General features: G+C 45.8%; 1 protein-coding gene across 1 annotated transcript in view; it reads left to right on the top strand.

Moving 5' to 3' along the window:
* Window positions 1–18,133, top strand: part of LOC117808324 (nck-associated protein 5-like) — a 120,751-nt gene that overhangs the window by 63,558 nt on the left and 39,060 nt on the right. The window contains exons 5-6 of the mRNA XM_034678003.1: window positions 302–365; window positions 10,730–10,863. Of these exons, the coding sequence (XP_034533894.1) occupies window positions 302–365; window positions 10,730–10,863 (198 nt within the window). The remainder of the gene's footprint in view (window positions 1–301; window positions 366–10,729; window positions 10,864–18,133) is intronic.

The following is an 18,133-nucleotide window of genomic DNA, read 5'->3' as shown; positions in this document are numbered from 1 at the left end:
GTGTGTGTGTGTGTGTGTGTGTGTGTGTGTGTGTGTGTGTGTGATCTGCTGATATGCCTGCAGGGTTGTACAGTCTCTCCTACAGATGAGTGATAAAGAAGGAAGACAGTAGTGTTGTTTTATTCTCTTGATATGGATCTGATATCAGATCACAGATGATTTTAGATCTGGAGTTCAAACTCCTTAATTATGGGTGTCACCTAAACGCAAGAATTACTGTGTCAGTAGGACCTGATCCATGTCACCCACTGAACATTGACTCACTCTTATTTTCTCTCTTCCTTCCTTCCTCTCCGTTTAGGGAAAAGCTGGCCGTGGCTCGCCTGCAGAGGGAAGTCGCACGGAGCAAGAGCGAAGGAACAATGGTAAAGTACAGTCCAGACTTCCCCGTTCCCTATAATCTACGCAAAGCCAGAAAAGCCAAAGTATGCTCACTTCACACACACACCCACAAACAAGCTGCAGAGCCCTGCCAAGCCGCCGCACCGGCCAGAGTCAATCTTTAGCGTCTCAACACTTCATTAGTCGCTCTTAAAAGGAGACAATGCCGGAGACATGTGTGTGCAGAAACAGGAAGTATTCAACCATTGTGCGTCAATCCAGAGAACTCAAAGGCCTCCTTCTGCTGGATGCTGGCCTTTAAGAGCAGAGCTGCCAGGGAGAGTGGGAGAAATTGGCCATATATTTCAGACTTCCTATAAATAAGATGGAAATAACCAGACATTTAAAGTCCTATTGATGCTGAGACACTTGGTGTAATAACCTGAATCCATCCTCCTTGATGTCATCAGAAGAAATCAGCTCAAACATGCTAACAGGTTGAATCCTTCCTGCATGGTTATCTGCAAAGATACACAAGCTAACATCCACAAAAAATGCATCCGTTTGCAAAGTATTCTGGGAGTTCTTTGAGGGACTTTTGGGGTCAGGATGAAGCATCACTAAACAAGAACATGCCCAAAGACAAGTGCAATCCAAATTGAGGACGTGACTTAAAAGAACAAAGGTAGCACATGTTGAATCATTGTCCTCGTCCTGTGTGAGCATCAGGTTGCATAAAGTATGAGCCGTCCTGCTGAAACAACAGGTATTCAAAGGCATGGTCAGGTTGGGTAACATTACAAAGCTGAAGCCGGGGCTTAACCTGTCAGCGCTGCATTGTGCTAAGCTTTACTGCAAATCGCTGATATTGTGCTTTCACTTCTTTTTCAAGGCAACTTGTGTAAGCAGGAGAAAGAGTTCAGGAGGTTGAAAACCCTGCGTCTCTGTGTGTTCACCCAGTGCATAGTTCTGTTTGCATATTTGTCCGTGTGCCTCCCGGTTTGTGTGTCTAAGGGAGGTCAGAGAGTGAAACCACGTGACGAAGCCCAAGCTCAGCTGATTGCAGCCTCCGTGCAGAGGCTGTAACCACAGGCCCAGCTGTTTGACTGCACCCCAGTGACGCCTCCGATTCTCTTTGTGGCAGCGGGCCTAAAGCTACAGCACGCAGAGGGCTGATTCACTGAGAGATTCTCGCACTGTTTTGTCTGATTCTCTATTGATCCCTGAAGGAGGAATTCTTGTTTTTGCTTCCCGCTCTCTCCCCCCACCACAGTGGAGGAGGTCAGATGACGGGGTCAGAGTCAGAACAGAGCCCCTGGAGCTGGGCGAGGGTTCACATGAAGCTCAAGGGCACTTCAGTGAGAAATTCTTGCTGTCATCGAAGGTTATTTTTAGACTCTGCAACAGAGAAATGCTTCGTTATAGTCTCATTATAATGACAATCCACCCTGTGATTGGTTCTTCTTCTGGAAAATCAGCTTCACATCAAATCATAAACGCAGACAGAGATCACATCACTCCAGACGTGTTTACATCAACCTTTCCAGGACCGCAGCGTAAACACGCCGTCCCCCACCCCCTCCCTCCTCCTCAACCTGCTGACCTTTCTGTGACTTTTCCAGAACTGTCATTCCAGTTATCCATGTGTGTGTGAATCATGAAGCTTCAGTATTGATTTCCACAGCTGCTGGAAATACTGCAGATGAAGTGAATGCATGCATCCTCTGGTGAACCCTTCATATCGCTGCGAGACCATCAGTCATGTGAGCAGCCGAAGATGTATGCAGCACAGCCGGCGATAAACATGGCTGACAGGATTAGGTACGGTCACTTTCACAGCAGTTGTTTGTTCACAACACTGACGGACTATAACTCAGAGGTGTGAGGTTAAATGGACGACTCCATCCGTCAACAGTTTTGACTGGAAGTCTTTGTGCATTTAACTTTGCTGCTCAGGTGTATTTGTCTTCTTCTGTTGTCAGAAAGAGGTCAAAGGAACAGGTGCAGCATCCTGACTCCATCGCTCATGCACAGACACTCAGAGACTGTGTTCTGTCACAGAGAGTGCTGTCACCAAGTTTGGCTTTTTAATGAAGAAAACATGTCGCACTCTCCCCAGATGTCTGTAATTTATCTTCTACTTGCAACCAAATGATCACACTGTAAATCAGCCGGATGTTTCTGCACCATAATCCTTCTTTGGTTTCTGCAAAATGTCTGTGTGAGTTTGCATTCTTGCACACAATCAGCTGCCTCATGAACGTAATTATGCACAGTCTTGCAAAAGAATAATTTAAGCTGCACCAGACTGAAACCAAGTGCAGACAATATACTTCAATTTTGGGCTCAATATGTGCCACAACTCTCCCTTTGCGGCACATATAGTTCACCTCCTCATCGTGTCAGCATCCTCCTGTATCCCTCACCTCACATCCTCTGACCTTAAAGCATCCCAATAAAATGTACCATCTTCCTCTCTGCTGCAGACTCGTCTCAGAGCCTCATGCGAGTGGATGACATGCTAATTATTACTTTTGTGGAGGGGTGTGTGTCTGTGAATTGTGTCTGCGCATGCACAGAGTTGAGAGAGAGTGGGATGAGTTATCTGTGCCAGACAGGAGGAGGGTGAGTTTGGGGGGAGGTTGAGGAAGAAAAAAAGGGAGGAGGGGGGGATATCACTAAGCTCCATTCGAAATTGGGATAATCCCCGTTGGAGTCCCCTCGCACTCTCTCTCCGAAGCCTCTCCGGCATTCCTGGGAGGCTTCGGAGCTCAGGCACGGTTCTTCAATGGGACTGAAAAAGAGACTGCTGCATCAAGGAGATAATTGTCAAAGTGCTGGCGGTGTGAAGAGGGAAGTAGCCTGTACCCCCACAGAACCCCCACACCCCACACCCTGACGCCCACTTCTGTGCCCACTCTCTTCCCCCAACCCCCAAATCTTCGCCTGCCAAGGGACTAACCTAGAGAGACAGATTAAAAACCCCAGACTTTTTGAAGTGGCTCTGTATCTGATGCCTCTCTTTTAGCTGCCTTTTGCTCTTTCTTCTCTCCATCCATTAGAGTCTTCGCTGCAACACAATCACACAAACATAGAGCCACCCATTGCACAACAGTTTCTTCTCCTCCGCGGGGAGGTGTTTTGCTGCACCATTACTCCCGCTTTGTGCTGCGAAAGAATGCAAGCAGTATCTTTATGGTTGTGCACAGTGCTGCAGTTGTAAGCCTCAAGGTCTCAGTCGTAGTTACACACCCCTGTGTGTAAATGAAGCAAGTATTAACAACACAGTTTACTGAGGAGTGTGTGTTTTAACTGGGTCTCCTGTTGTGCAACACGACGGCTAGTAGACTGGGGCTGCAGGAGCACAACGCTCTTTTGTTGCAGATCTTTCGGGAGAATCACGTGAAGCGGTTTTTGGATAATTTGCAGGACAATCAGGGTTTAAATCGCAGCATCTGCAGAGTTTACCGCAAAAAGGCCACACAAGATGCATCGGCTTGAAGGGACCCCGTCCAACAGCCACAAGGTCTGTCTGTCCAAGACAAACCTTTGTGCTTCAAACTTCATCTCAAGGCTTGGACGTAGAGATGGTCTGATATTAAGACCTGCATACAGACACCTGGTCAGGTTTTGGTCATCAGGAAGAAGGTGTGTGGCATCAGGCATCAGTACCAAATCATGCATTGGGTATTGTGTCTTAGGCACCAGTTATTGACGTCCTGCAAAGGTCTTAAATATTTTGAATGAGATACTGGTGTCTGGAGTTGGTTGTGGGGTATTTGGCATCATGCATTGGGCGTTGGGCGTCTGGTATGGTGTATCTTGTAATCCTGGACTTTTTAAGAACCAGTATTTTGGAAAGCAGACCTTAACTGAACATCTTAACAAGCACACAGCTCTTTTGGCCTGCGCTCTTTAAAACTCTTACAAGACAAACACTGGGTTTCCCGTTTGGTGTTTGACAGAGCACAGGTCATGGTTTATTCAGTTCCCCTTCCAACAAGCCTGCCCTGTCTGTCTGGACTCAAACCCCCTCATTCACGGCCTCGTCGCTGCTGTAGGTTTTTCCTCTGGAATTCCTCACACCCAAAAAACCCAGAGGCGTGGTGCAGGGCAGGGCCGCTCTCTGTCTCCCACTCTTGTTTGATGCCACTCCGAGGTGCAATCTAAGTCCGTCAGGGGCAGGATGCCGGGTTTCCTGAAGAAGGGAGGGGGGGGTAGAAAACAGAAGTGCACATGCAGGCTTGTAAAGACAGGGAGGGGGCTGGGCTCTCCATTAAAAAGGCATTTAAAACAGTGGGGTAAGATTTGAACCACTGGAAGCGGCTGTCTAAACAACATGAGAAAATAAACTGTGGCGCTTTGAGAGAAACTGGATTTATTTGTCTTTGGGTTTTTGTGAACGCTCTGTGATATCTGAGCTTCAACAGATATGAGTCAGATTCACACACGGTGACTCTCCCCAGAGCTTTCTGTTGATTACAGCGTTTGATTCCTTCACGGCTGAGCAGAGCATGCATATGAACGCTAAAGGGAGCTGTGTTTTACTTGAACTCGAATTAATTGTGTTACTCACTTATTTAAAAAAAATCTGATTTTCTCCCGAGTATTTCATGTAGAAAATGAAGTGAAGATAAGAATGGAGCTGCTGTGAATTTAAAGTGGGGAAACGGGGTGGCAGTGTATGGTTAAATAGGCCCTGGAGCCAAGATAGGAATCAGCTATTTCTGTCCATGAAAACAGATTCTTCATGTGCTCGCCTGTGAGATTGTATGTGACACAGTTTGAAACACTGCATCAAGAAATAAATGTGCTTTGAAATCTGCTTTCTGAGACGCTAAACGGCCTTCAGAGCAGGTCACTGGGTCCTGAGTCATTCAGCCCTGAAACACCTCTGTTAGAATAAACTTATATCTGCTTGTTGCTGTCTTAACTCTGGGTTCTGTTGAGAGCAGCTCATGAGGATGCATTAGGAAACAACTTATGTCCATTTGGACGTTGGGGCGTCTGTGGTGCAGTCGCTGTATTTGTGTCTGATCCTGGCCCCTTCACTCCACATGTTGAGGTTTCCTTCAGTGAGATCCTGATCCCCATAAGTGCTGCCCCTTTGCATGCATGGCTATCCAGCATGCACGCTTTTATGTGTTATTCCAGTATTCAGCGCCAGTGCCCGGTTGGAAAGATAACATAAAACCTGCAATGAGAAGTGTTTAAATAGCTCAGTCTCAACCCTTAACCCCAAACTATTCTCTATTTCCCACAATCATAACAATAATAATAATAATGATATTGTGTTGTTTAACCAGAGCTATACCTACTCTACAGTTTATTGAGCTTATCCACAAGCTTTCATAAACATTTACCATGCTGTGGTTTCCATGGGTGGAAGTTTAAGCATCATTGGTAGTGGGGTATAAAAAGAAATTGGGTATTTGCATTGTTCAGAGTCCCGTTTCCACTCTTTTTGGTGAATTGGGTCGGCTGTGGTTTGATTTTCATGACAAAACTCAAAGAAACTGGATGCCGGTTTGCAGGTTATCTTAGTTTGAGTGTCACTGGTCCACAGTGTTAGTCAGAATCCTTCCCTGTAAGCTTGCTTTAATTAGTTTGTGGTAATTAGACCAACATATTGATTTATTTGACATTGATTTATGAATGTTTAAGCACCTTCAGGACTGAATCCTTTGTGAAGCAGATAAAAAACCTCTCTGGGAGAAAAGCTTCGGTCCTCCTGGAGCTCCAGCGCTGAGGGACCTTCCCCGAGTGTTTCTGACAGCTGTTTGCAGTGTGTGTGACAGCGTGGAGGTCTGAGGCGGACTCAGGTGCTGTCTCCACAGATTGGCCCTTATCAGCGGCGGACAGTAGGGGGTGAGGGCCAAGAAGGGGTCCCCCCCCCCCCAGCTCTCGGCACATTCACCGAGGGTGACGAGCGCTGACAGGCAGGCTCAAATCGCCACACCGTCTCTTTCACCCACTCTCTCAGGAGTGTATTTGTGTGTGTGTGTGTGTGTGAGTGAATGACTCGGAGTGCGTGGGTGTTGTTGGAGGGGGGGAGCTCCCTTGGCAATGATAAATGGGCCACTCGTATGATTTAGCATATTCCTGCGGTGTGTGTATTATTTGCTATAGTGCCCGCGGCTGTCTGAGAGCGGAGTGCTACACTCTGATGTAGTGGCTCTCCATGATAATTGAATTGATGGAGCCCTGGGGGACACGGGACGCAGATTTTTGGTGCATAAAACACTGTTTAACCTTATTTCTTTAACAAATCATCTCAGGAACATTTGTTCTGTTCTCTCCTTAGACTGTGTAAAACTTTGAGTCAGAGTTTGAGTTGTGAGAGCAGTGCAGAGACGCATCATGCAGGAGGAAGTAAACAAACAAAATCTGACACCTATGCATGTTTGCATGGAGTTGTAGATTTCTTTATAAGTTCATTGGAGTGTTATCGCTGTGGATCAATAAGGAAATAGCATATCTTTACTTATCTGTAGCACAAACTACCCCATCACTTCTACTCACCATAGCTGCTATCATCAACATAGAACTCTGCAGCTTCATCCGCCATCTTGGATATGTTGTAAACATTGAGCATGTCTTACCTCCTTCTAGACAAATATCAACATCCTTTAAAATGTAAATCCATTTGATTCAAATCCTCTTTTAATCTCTTGAAGATAAAGGCAGGTATTTTCTTTTTCTACAAATCCAACACACTGCCTATAATAAGCTGTGAGGACAAACGACGGCCTTCACTTTGAAAACACTTTTCTCAAACCTTTAAAAATTCAAAGCACACTCATTCCACGCTGACCCGGCTTTTCTCTTCCTCTCTGTTTGCTGTGCAGCCAAAATCCTCCTCACGTTACACTTTCATTTGAATCCAGACTTGCTGACGAGCACACCCCACATGTGCACACACACACACACACACACACAAACAGCCAAGTGGCATGTTTTATTTATGAATGAAGAACCTGCGCGGGGTGTATTGTGTCCCTCATGTTTGCTTTAGCAGCGAGCCAGAGATCCGCTCCCGGCTCCCTTTGATTAGGCAAAGAGCTGCAACTGAAAGGAGGGGAGGAGAGGAGGGAAGGAGGGGGGGGTTGTGTGTAATGAAGAGATTATTGAGCCCCCTGAACTGTACCCCAAAACCTGCATAAACACACACACAAACACACAAAACATACAGTAGTACAGTTGCAGATGGAGAGCCTAGAAAGCGAGAGCCTGCACGTGCACATGCACTTAACCTGATAACATTTAGGCTTTTATTTTATTGTGCACAACATCGCAGGCACAACAAGGAGAGGCAGAGGTCTCTAATTAATTTAGAGTCCTCCGTGGATCTTGGAGGGTACCAGGGGGGTTCACGTCTTCTAGTAATTCACCTCGGATGAATACCATTACCATCTAATGCGGTCCAATTACAGGGGCAAGCTGCATTCTGGGCTCCAGAGCCTCTAACATGATTTCAGCCTCATGGAGGAACAGAGAGGAAGATGAATTAGGAGCTTCTTTTATCCACTACATGTGTGTTATTGAAATCAATAGCATCCTGCAGTCCATTCAATCTAAAGCTTTACATGTTGTGGAGGCGATAAATTCAGTCATACCTCCATGGATGGATTGGTGTGTTTTTTATCAAGCAGGAAATGAAAGCAGCCTCGTCTGCTACAGAGGTCAAACTTAATCCTGAAACACCCAATGTGGGCTGGCCTCAGATATATGGCTCAGTGTAAAACCCTGCCTGCACCATTTTATAGATTACTTGTCCTATTCCATTTCATATTGCTTCCACCAAACACTGTATTGTCTGTCAGAGCTGGCTTTGTCAAGAGCTGCAAGTTCTCCTCCAGGAAGATGTTGCCCCCTGCAGGAGAAACCAGGAAGCACGTGTGATGATTCTCTGCCAGGGCCAGTCAAGTGAGAGGATTATGTCCTCAATCGTCGGATTAACCAAAGTAAATGTTCTCACAGAAACTTGCCAGGCGTGTTTTCATCACATCTCCATCTCTGTGTTGACTCTGACAGATCTTCCCAGGGCTTTACTGAAGGCGTGCTGCCTTTTAGGGAAGAATATGCTTTCAATTAGCGCTGAAAAAAGCAACCAAGCCGGCGCAGACGATAAACATTTCAGCCTAGAAATACAGTAATGTATCGCTGGGAATTTCTGGCCACATAAAGATATAGTCATGTTTGATTTAACGGCTTTAGGGCCTTGTTAAAATGCTGAAATTATATATTGAACAAAAGCAATAGAGGCCTTTTTTTTACTACAATGCAGACAATAAATCCTGTGTTGTTAAAGAGGCAGTTGGCAAGGCCCCTTCAGCAGACACATAGTGGTCGCTGGTTTATGCCTGAGGTGGTTGGGAGGCCGGGTGGGCAACCGAAATCAGGACTACTGCGCTTTGTGAGAATTGGGGCCAAGTTGCAGAGCGGCTCTGTGGAGGTTAACACACATGGAGCTGCAGAGAAGAGGCCTTTGTGCTTGTTTGCATTAAAGTGAAGTGAAGCTAAACTGCAGGATGCTGCACTTTGATTTGTGCTGTGTTTGTATCATTAAAACATGTTCCAATTTATAAATAATATGCTGCAGGTATGACCTCCTTTACGTTCTCATCTTTTTGCCAATTTTCCTGAAAGAGGAGCCAGAAAATCGTTGGTTTCAGTCCAGATATATAGGCCCGGGTCTTGGCAGGGGGATGTTCTACTTCATGCTTCTGTACGGCCTGGATTTACTGCCGCCATTACTCCCGAGAGCCTCCCTGTTGTGTAAAGAGCCGCTCCACATAGTAGTCTTCAGATTTACAACCACAGCGAGGACCAGAACTGGTTTTAATGGTGACTTGGGCTTCATATTCTCTCTCCTCTTGACCGAATCAGCCTGTTAAAGTCTGCTTTTGTGGCACAATATCTGCCAACACACCGCAATGAACTACTGTGCATCTAAAACAACACAGTCACAGTGTAAAACGACACTTCTCTTCACTGCTGGGTCATGTTTTCCAGTTTTCCAGCTTTGTTTTAAAGCACTGCTCTAAATCATGTCTGTGAGACGTCCTGTGAATACACAAACACTCTCTCCAGCAGCTTTCTTCTTCTGGTGCACCACTAGATGTCAGTATAATTCTTATCAGTGCAAAGAAACCTCCACATCTTTGCAGCCTTGCACCAAACAATCACAGACTGTTTGGTGCTCCAACAAGAACAGACCTCATTGTTGAAATCTTCTCTGAGAGTCTCTGATCTCACTTTTTAAGGCACATGATGATAAATAATCTGTAACTAGGACCTGACAGGATAATCCCCTCCTGAATTTACAGCCCAGAGATGACTCCTTCACTAGGCAGCGCTCCAGTCATAATGGCTTAGCACTTCAGTTAAGCCAAACAAATAAGATGGAGTGTGCTTCAAATTCAAAAACCTCTTACTCAGCAGTAAACGCTCCTCAGCTGGCAGAAAGAAGCAACTTTTTCCCCCACAGATGCTGTGAGTTATTTCACAACTTTGTGTTTCCAGCTGGTACTCCTGACAAGATGATGACACATGGTTGAAAACTTAAACCAGCAGCTAAAGAGAGTGCAGCCAGGAAATGACAGCAGAGCAAGATGCCAGGGGTTTAAGTTTGGAGCGTGCAAGACTGATGAGTGATCATTGCACGGACTTTCTGGTGGTTACAGATCAGAATCTCTACAGCAAATTCCTCAGGATGCCAAACTTCTTAAAGAGCCGTCGCACTTTGAAGCTGAGTTTTTGATGCAAGGGATTGTCTCTGGCAAAGTGTGGTTAAAACGTCTGTGTTGTCTGTGCAGACTTTGCAGAATTCAAGGGTTCCCTGTGAGAATGATGTAGGTTCATTCACACCAAACTTCAGAGACAAAGAAGCAACATATGGCCCAAGTAAAATAAGTTAAATCACACCGTTAGTATGTTCACTAAGCACTGAAATAGATTGAGAAGTAAGAGAAGCATTAAGGCATGCAGGACCAGGCTTGGTGATGTGGTTTGACAACAGAAGAAAGAGAAGCTTCGTTATAAACACCTCAAAGTACAGAAACAATGCCAATCTGCAGCTTGAATGTCATCATGCTCTGACTCTGTGTGTTTTCTTTCACCTCTAAAGAGTGAAGCATGTAGCAAACATTGGATTTATCTAACCAGGATGACCTGATCATGTTTTTCTACTTTCACTCACCCTCCTCCAAAGGACGGTCAAAGGTCAGGGTCAGCAGGAGGAACTGCATCCCCAGATCAGGCTCTGTAAATGTGGCATATGACTTAGGGATGATGAGGGATGATCTTTTGAGCCTTTAAGTTACTGCAAAGATCACAAACCACACACAGAGAGAGAGAGAGAAAGAGAGAGAGAGATGACCACTCTTCTATTTGTTTGTGTCCGCAGCGAGAAAAGCTGATCCACGAGCTAGAGGAAGAGCGACGTTTGCGACTGGAGAGCGAGAAGCGTCTGCGGGAGGTGACGGAGGAGTCCGAGCTGGGACGGGCGCAGATGGTCTCACTGCAGCAGAAATTCTCCAGGTAAAGGCCTCAACACTTTCTGTCTTTCTTTGAATTTATAAAGTTTCTTTACTGAATCACAAATGTTTTAAAAGTTCTGCACAAAACTTTCTGTTCTTTGTGAGAATTGTCTCCACGTTTCTTCTGATCAAACACTCAGAGGGTTACCACTTGTGTGAAAGAAATGCTGTGTGCAATAAGTATTACTCAAATGTAGGGCTTATTTTAGAACTTCTCTGACATGTTGAGATCAGTAAATCTGTTTACAGCATCGTTTTCTAGCCAATTAGAGTAAAATAATCCTTTAAGGCCACGGCTGAAGTCATTAAACAGACCTTACAAACCAGAGGAAGGTTAAAAGTTACATCATATCAATCCTGATATAACTAAAGTCACATCTCTTCTCTCAGCTGTCAAATAAAGGCAGAAAATCTCATGTCAAACATGAAGGCAGCGGTTTCCTGCAATCAGCTCTCTGTTCTTATAACCATGGAAATCAATACGAGGTCTTGCTCTCGCTCCTCCTCTGATGTATCTCGTCTCTTTGACCTCGTCATCAGCAGAAGATAACTTGATGCATCACTTCAGAGAACTTCCAGAGTGTGAAGTGCTCAAACAATCCTCTTGTCACAACTCGAGTAACCTCTGTTTCATGAGCTCGCCCTCCGTCCTGCAGCCACTGAGGCGTGACGGAGCAGGGCGTCCCAAAAATCGAGTTTCAGCCCGAGCTGATGCCTTAATTAGGCGATAGGCAGTCAGCGCTTTACTCGTCCCAAAAAAAAGAGGAAGCAGAGTCCAGAGGATTTCACATTAACTGCTTATCTTCTCATTAAGTTGGTGCAGAAAATCCTGTAGGTTTTAATGGTCCCCGTTCTGAGGTGCAGACGAGGGCTGAGTCACCGCCAGGGGAGGAATGAAATATTTAAGAGCCATTCTGAAGATTTATCTCATATTTGAAATGTTCCTCTGATGCCTCTGAATTAAACCAACGCTTCTAAGCAAGCCTTTTAGAAAAGTAATTCCCTGTATTGCGCTCAAACAACAGATACTAAAACAGCTTTTCACAGTTTGCTCGCCGTTTAGCACGAGCGTCTTGCTCAAGGGTCCAGTTTGTACGGCCAATTTTCCAGTGTTTGGCTCATGCAGGATCTGACCTTATAATGATGCTTTATGAGGAGCTTCCAATTGGTTGACCGTGACTTCTTGGTCAGTCTGAGGTTTATAAATCGTCATGAATCCTCCATAAACCCGTCTGAAGCGGTTTAATATGTCTCAAACATCCTGCTGCACCTGTTCCCTTGAACTGGTGTCCTCCTCTCTGACCTGTGAGCACACTCTTGTGTCGTTGCAAGCATTACTAAGATGAAGTGATCTGTTTGTGGTGATACAGTGCACTCCATCATGGGATGTGACACTGAAAAAGGAGGCGGCGTGGCGTTGAATTAGTAGATACAGGCGCAGCAATATGAGGGTCTTGCAGAAGAGAAAGGGAATGCACTGCAATTCTATTAAGCAGGATTTATATAAAGCTTACCCCTGATTGGGTCCCGCTCAGGTCCCCACAGAGACAGATGAATTTGTCGCCGTGGCAGGGGTCGACTGGATGGATGGTGCTCATTGGGTGCCAAGCGGCTTCCCGGAGCACACCGTGCTGAAAGATTCCATTATGTCCTTAAAAAGAGCTTATCAGAGAGGTTTCATGTTCACCCAACCTCGCCACCTCGCTCAGCTGTTGTTATCCAGCACGGCGCTCATTGTCATCATGCTAGATTGCTGTAATTTCCGCAGCAAAGTCGTCGATGCTTTAGTTGCTCCTGTGAGAGAGGGATGCAAGGTTCAGCGGCTTCGCTTCCGCAACTTAACAACATCTCCCTCCACCGCCTCACAATCAAGCTAACAGGATTTCAGTCTCACTGTCAAAGTCTGTAATCTTTGTTTAAGCGTTGCTGAGTGCTTATCTGAATGTGAATGAGTGAGCGCACTAAGCATCCTGTATGTACGTACGTGTGTGTGTGTGTGTGTGTGTGGGGAGTGTGTTTACGCATACCTGGCCCTTCAGTGGATTAACGTGCTTACACGGCCAGCCAATACCTGCTGGCTCTGCGCCCTGGTGGCAGATGGGACATCAGGGAGGTCACTTTAATTAGCGACTTACAAGCCAGCAAAGAAGAAGAAAAAACAGAAGGGACACACGCTGACCCGGCCTCCAACCACTCTCTTCCTGTACCTCCACCTCAGTGCTGGCTCAGCTATCGGCTTCTGCATACACTTCATCATGCCTCACATGCATGCACATGTGTGACGGACGCCACCTGAAGAGTCGTGTCTTCTTCTGCAGAGTCTCCTCCATATCTCCTGATTGATTCGGCTGCTTATTTGTTGTGCATTAAGGGAATAGAAACCTCACTTCATCAATGTGTCTTTGGAGATTGCACCCGCAAATCATGTTAAGTGGACACCCAATCTTTTAAATAGACTTGGATCTGTTTGACCTCAGGCAACAATTGATTTGCGTATCGCTAATTAATTGAGGTTGTGCTTTGAATCAGGGCGATGGAAGCCAAATCAGGCTGGTAACAGGCGTTTGGAGCGATAAAAGCGAGCCAAATGTTACAGCAAAGATATCAAACATCATGCAAATTAGACTTTGTAATGGATTTCCCAAACCTTGCCAAAAATAGAGTCTGATCAGATTTAGCTAAATGCTTTTTTTTGAGCTTCTCCACAAGAGAGAAAGAGGTGTTGTGTGATGATATGAAACAAAAGTAATGAGCGACTTGTTAGAGCTGCACTTTTATGGTATCAAACACATGAATAAAAAGACATATCCACACAAAACAGGGAACATCAGACACTTTCTCCTGGAGCCAGACAAACTCCAGGGAATATCAGCTTCTTACAGCCTTTTGTTTGTGTGTGTGTGTTTGCCTCAGAACGCCCCTGTAGTGCTCACACTTCTTGGCAGCGCTTTAATGCGAGACAGGAATCGCTGAAACTGGAACAACTGGCTTTTCTTTTTCGACATTCACCCACAAAAAAACACTCAATTTGTCTGTGTTTTCACGACGGAGATTAGAAAGTCTGCATTCCTCAAGTGACTGGCCATTTAGCCCCAGACATAGGTGTACACTCACATCCTCAACACACACACACACACACACACCCTCCCCCAACTCTTTTTGGTTGGGCTCTGAGCCTGGTGTGGGTCACATGCCCAGCCCCTCCTGACTTGGGTCAACCCCCCCTGGGCTTCACCACCACTAGCATGGCCTGCCGTCATTAAACTCTGACGGATTAGTGGGAGACTCCAGCTCACAACCCCACAGCCTCCTGGGCCCACCCTGGATGTCCTGAGACTCCATATGGGCGAGACATTAAAGAGCCAGAACAGGAGGATGGAGACAAGACAAGCAGACGCACTCGGGATTCTGCATTTGGGTCCTTCAACAAATAAGAAAAGACACTTGAGCTCATTTGAATGTCAGTCCAGGAAGGATTCTCTGCGGCCCTGTTTGCATCCAGCACTTGTCCTAGAATGACTGTAGAGCAGACGGGAACCTGGGCGCCGCTGCGGGGCCTAAATGGCCTGAAGATGAAGGAAGCAGTTTCCAGGTAATGAGCAGAAGTGCACTTTCATTTTCCCCCTCACATCAGAGAGAACTGTTCCACTCTTTTGTGGCAATTTGTTTGGTTTCCCTCCGCTGCGTTTCGTTTTCCTTACCACCCTTATCCTCTTAAAGACCTCATTGTCGTTGTTCATCTGCCTGTAATGGAGATTAAACTCCTAGAAAGGGAAAAGGAGAGGCCTTTTGTTGGCTGCTGCTCAGTAGTTTGCTCACACACACACCTTGGCATCCACAGGTACCCTTTCTTGCTTTGTGCTGCTTGCTTATTCTTAGACATCTTGTTTCTTTTTGTTCGCTTTAAGCATTCAAGCCTGAACCGGTCTAAAGATAGCTTGAAATAAATTCTTCTTGAAGATACTCTGCTCACTTGTGGATAACAGTCATTGTCACCCAGATCACACTGCATGAAAATCCGTGGTGTTTACAACCAACCCGGTCCACTTGACTTTGAATCATTGCCGTCTTGAAGGGCCCTCTTCGTGGCAGGATACGGGAGACTTACGGCTAGACTAACAACAACAGCAGACGATGACTGGTGCCTGCAGATTTATAGCTCAGCTGCATATTCCTTCAGAGTCGTGAGAACATCGTACATGTGTGTGTGTGTGTGTGTGTGTACGTCGTCGTCGGGGGATGATGCAAACAGACAGGAATGGCAGAGTTTTCAAGTCCAGGCGTGTTGTTTGGACAGTCACGCTCAGGTTGACATCCCTCCACGGTCCGCAGGGTAAAGTTTCAGAACTGGTTGTGTGCATTCATGTGTTTCTCTCATTACCAGCGCAGAACTCTGGACTGCACAGCTGGACCGGCAAAAAGCTAATACACTCAGAGAGGGAGCTGAGTGATTGCAGTCTGTTTGCAGATCAATTCACTCTCTTCTAATCATCCCAGCATCCAGCCACGCCTGCACCAAGTGTTTTAATTTGGTGAGGTTGAAATGGCCCCCCTGCATGCCTTGGCGGCTGCAGGATTTAGCCGGATGAATCAGGCCCCTGTTTCAAGACGACACATCTGGGGTCATTAACAGGATGGAGGAGGGGGGTCGCTCTTTTGAAGTTACTTCCTTACCCCTGCCCAATGGGGACAAGGCCTGTTAAATAGATAATGGGTGTCTGGACTATTTTGGGAGCACCTCATATTTAGAGGATTTATTGGCCCTCTCTTTAACTTCCAGATTTGAACCAGGAATTATGTCTGATTGAACTTAATTTGGGTTATTCTACTCTATCACTTGTACCAAATTACCAGCCTATAAAAGAGCCTCGGTACCAATCACCCGCTTTTGAAACAGCCAGCTCATTTCCCGAGCCCCCTGTGACTGGTTCCTGTTTCAAAGAGCGACCTGTTACTGCCTTGTAACTATGTCAGACAATCGCAAACACTTGTATACACACTCTCTCCACTTCCGCTTCGGATTAAGCATGCTGGTTTTGATGTTTATAGGCATGCCGAAAGAGGTCAGATTACAAGCCTTTGCGGAAGTAGGGCATCCATCCCTCACATCATGATAGCACGCCTGTTCTGGTGCCTGGCCTGTGAAGCTGGTGCTCACAGATTGTAGCCTAGAGCCAAACAGCATGTAATTCAAACTGACCTCATGGTTGCAGTATAGATTTGGCTGTCTGGCAGCTGCTGTGGTTGACACATATACACAGCAGCTGCTTTTATACTCTCTATAAAGGGTTGTATAAACTAGCTCTTTATCTGTATGTAATACGAGCATCAGGGAAGTGAGTGGAACAGGAAGTGCAAGGCGATACATGTTTCTTATTAATAAAAGGTGTATGGATTTGTTTGCACTGCTGACAGAATTTTGCAATTAGATTAACCAGCAGCTTTTCTGCCCTGAAGCAGTGTCCTGGTTACTCTGGGTAATCCTGGAACCTTTCTATGAATAGTTTCAATTAGAGGGGCAAAGAAAAAGTCCATATGAAAAGTATCCACAGTGTGGTCTCAACTGAACTGTGATTAGAAGAAGAAAAGAAGCTGCAACGTCCAGTTTTGATCTTAAACTGATTCATTAGTGAGTCCATTTGATGTCAGAACAAAGACCAAATGAGCCCAACTAGAAAGCTAGCATTTAAAGTCTTTATTTAATTGAAAATAGTGCAAAGACAACATATCAAATGTTGAAACTGAAAGTGCTCATTTCAACTCATAGCTTGCACAGCGTCCAAACTTATCTGGCGCTTGGGTTGCAGAAATTAGGAGCTAGCTGTATCCCCAAGCTGTATTTTACACCCCCTGTGTTCCCTAACGCCCCTGCTTCAGAGCCGTTGAGACTCACGATGTAAGTAATGGACTCCATGCTGTCATAATGACTCCTGGGATGTCTTCCTCAATCTGTGTCTTTGTCTCACATGTGGAACACACATGCCTGTAACCCACCGGGGGGATCCAAGCAAAGGTCTCAGCCCTGCATGCTCTCCAGGACCAATGGCTTCCTCATTGCAAACTGCTTCCTTTAGCCAGAGGTGAACATGTGGGGCGAGCATCATGAGAGCACTCTAAATCCTCCCAAATGTAGTGGGGCTGCCTGAGGGGGTGAAAGAGGGGGGATCTAAATCTGGTTACCCTCCATATGTCCCATTTACAGACGAGTGTTCAATCTGTCCAACGATTCAAGGGATTGAACTTTTGCTAAATGATTGTGGCGGTCTTTAATTTCCCTGTTTGACTGCCTTTCTGTTACATGTGAGCTGAATCTGATATTAAGATAAAGAGGTCAACAAACCAGTATTTATACAACCCATTTAATCTCCTGTGTGTTCTGACGGAGCGCTCTGATGTTTAACGCTAATCCTCTGTAAAGAAATAACCCAAAACGAGCTCCCTCTCAGCGGTCGGCCAACAAATACTGGAATGAAATATCACTGTGAAGACAAACCAATCACTGCGCCTGCTTGATCTCTGTTTCTGAGGCATGTGTGTCTCGTTGGCAAGGTGAGAGGTCACTGACAAGAGTCAGCGGTCATGAGGGCAAGGACCTTTGTAATGCTACCCCGCTGTAACATGCATGACTGATGTGCATGACTTTTACAGCTCTGAACTGTCCTGCAGGCTCCAAAGTGGCCCTCAGCAGAGACGGCATGTTGGTTTGCTGCCTCATTTAGGTCAGGTCTAAGAAAGGGTCTCCTCCTGCATGTTTTCTGCAAACAGCTCTAAGAGGATAAGAGTGGCTTAGCGTTGGGTTAAGCTCGCCAATCACCCGGTGGGCGTTCATAAGTGATTTGTTGGAAGGCGTCTGAGAAGAAAGGAATATTCTGGTGCTGAAACGGACAGATTCAGAGAGTCTGAGTGAGGCCAGAGGAGGAGAGTGTAACCTTTGATTCAGCCATCAAGCATGAACCACTAATGGCAGCACAACCAGGTGATTGTTCTCCCTATCATTTCAGCAGCTCATGGATTTTCTAATCGCTCACTGGTCAAATCTGATTAGAGGGTCTTGGTCAACCTGAGCTTCTGACAATGCTGATTCAGTGAGAGTGTGAGCGGAGGGAGAGAGAGGAACGCTGAAGCATGTCAACTGATCTTTGGCACTCAGGAGCTAAGCTGCAATGTTAGGATTCATGCATCACCCATTTTTAAGACTCTGATCCTGAACATTCCTGTGCGTTCTCCAAATCTTGAGTTTCAAGTCTTCAAAAAAAAGTTCAGGCGTACAT

This window comes from Notolabrus celidotus, chromosome 24 (genome assembly GCF_009762535.1).
Source record: "Notolabrus celidotus isolate fNotCel1 chromosome 24, fNotCel1.pri, whole genome shotgun sequence".
Lineage (NCBI taxonomy): Eukaryota > Metazoa > Chordata > Actinopteri > Labriformes > Labridae > Notolabrus > Notolabrus celidotus.
This window is presented reverse-complemented; position numbering and strand designations above follow the sequence as displayed.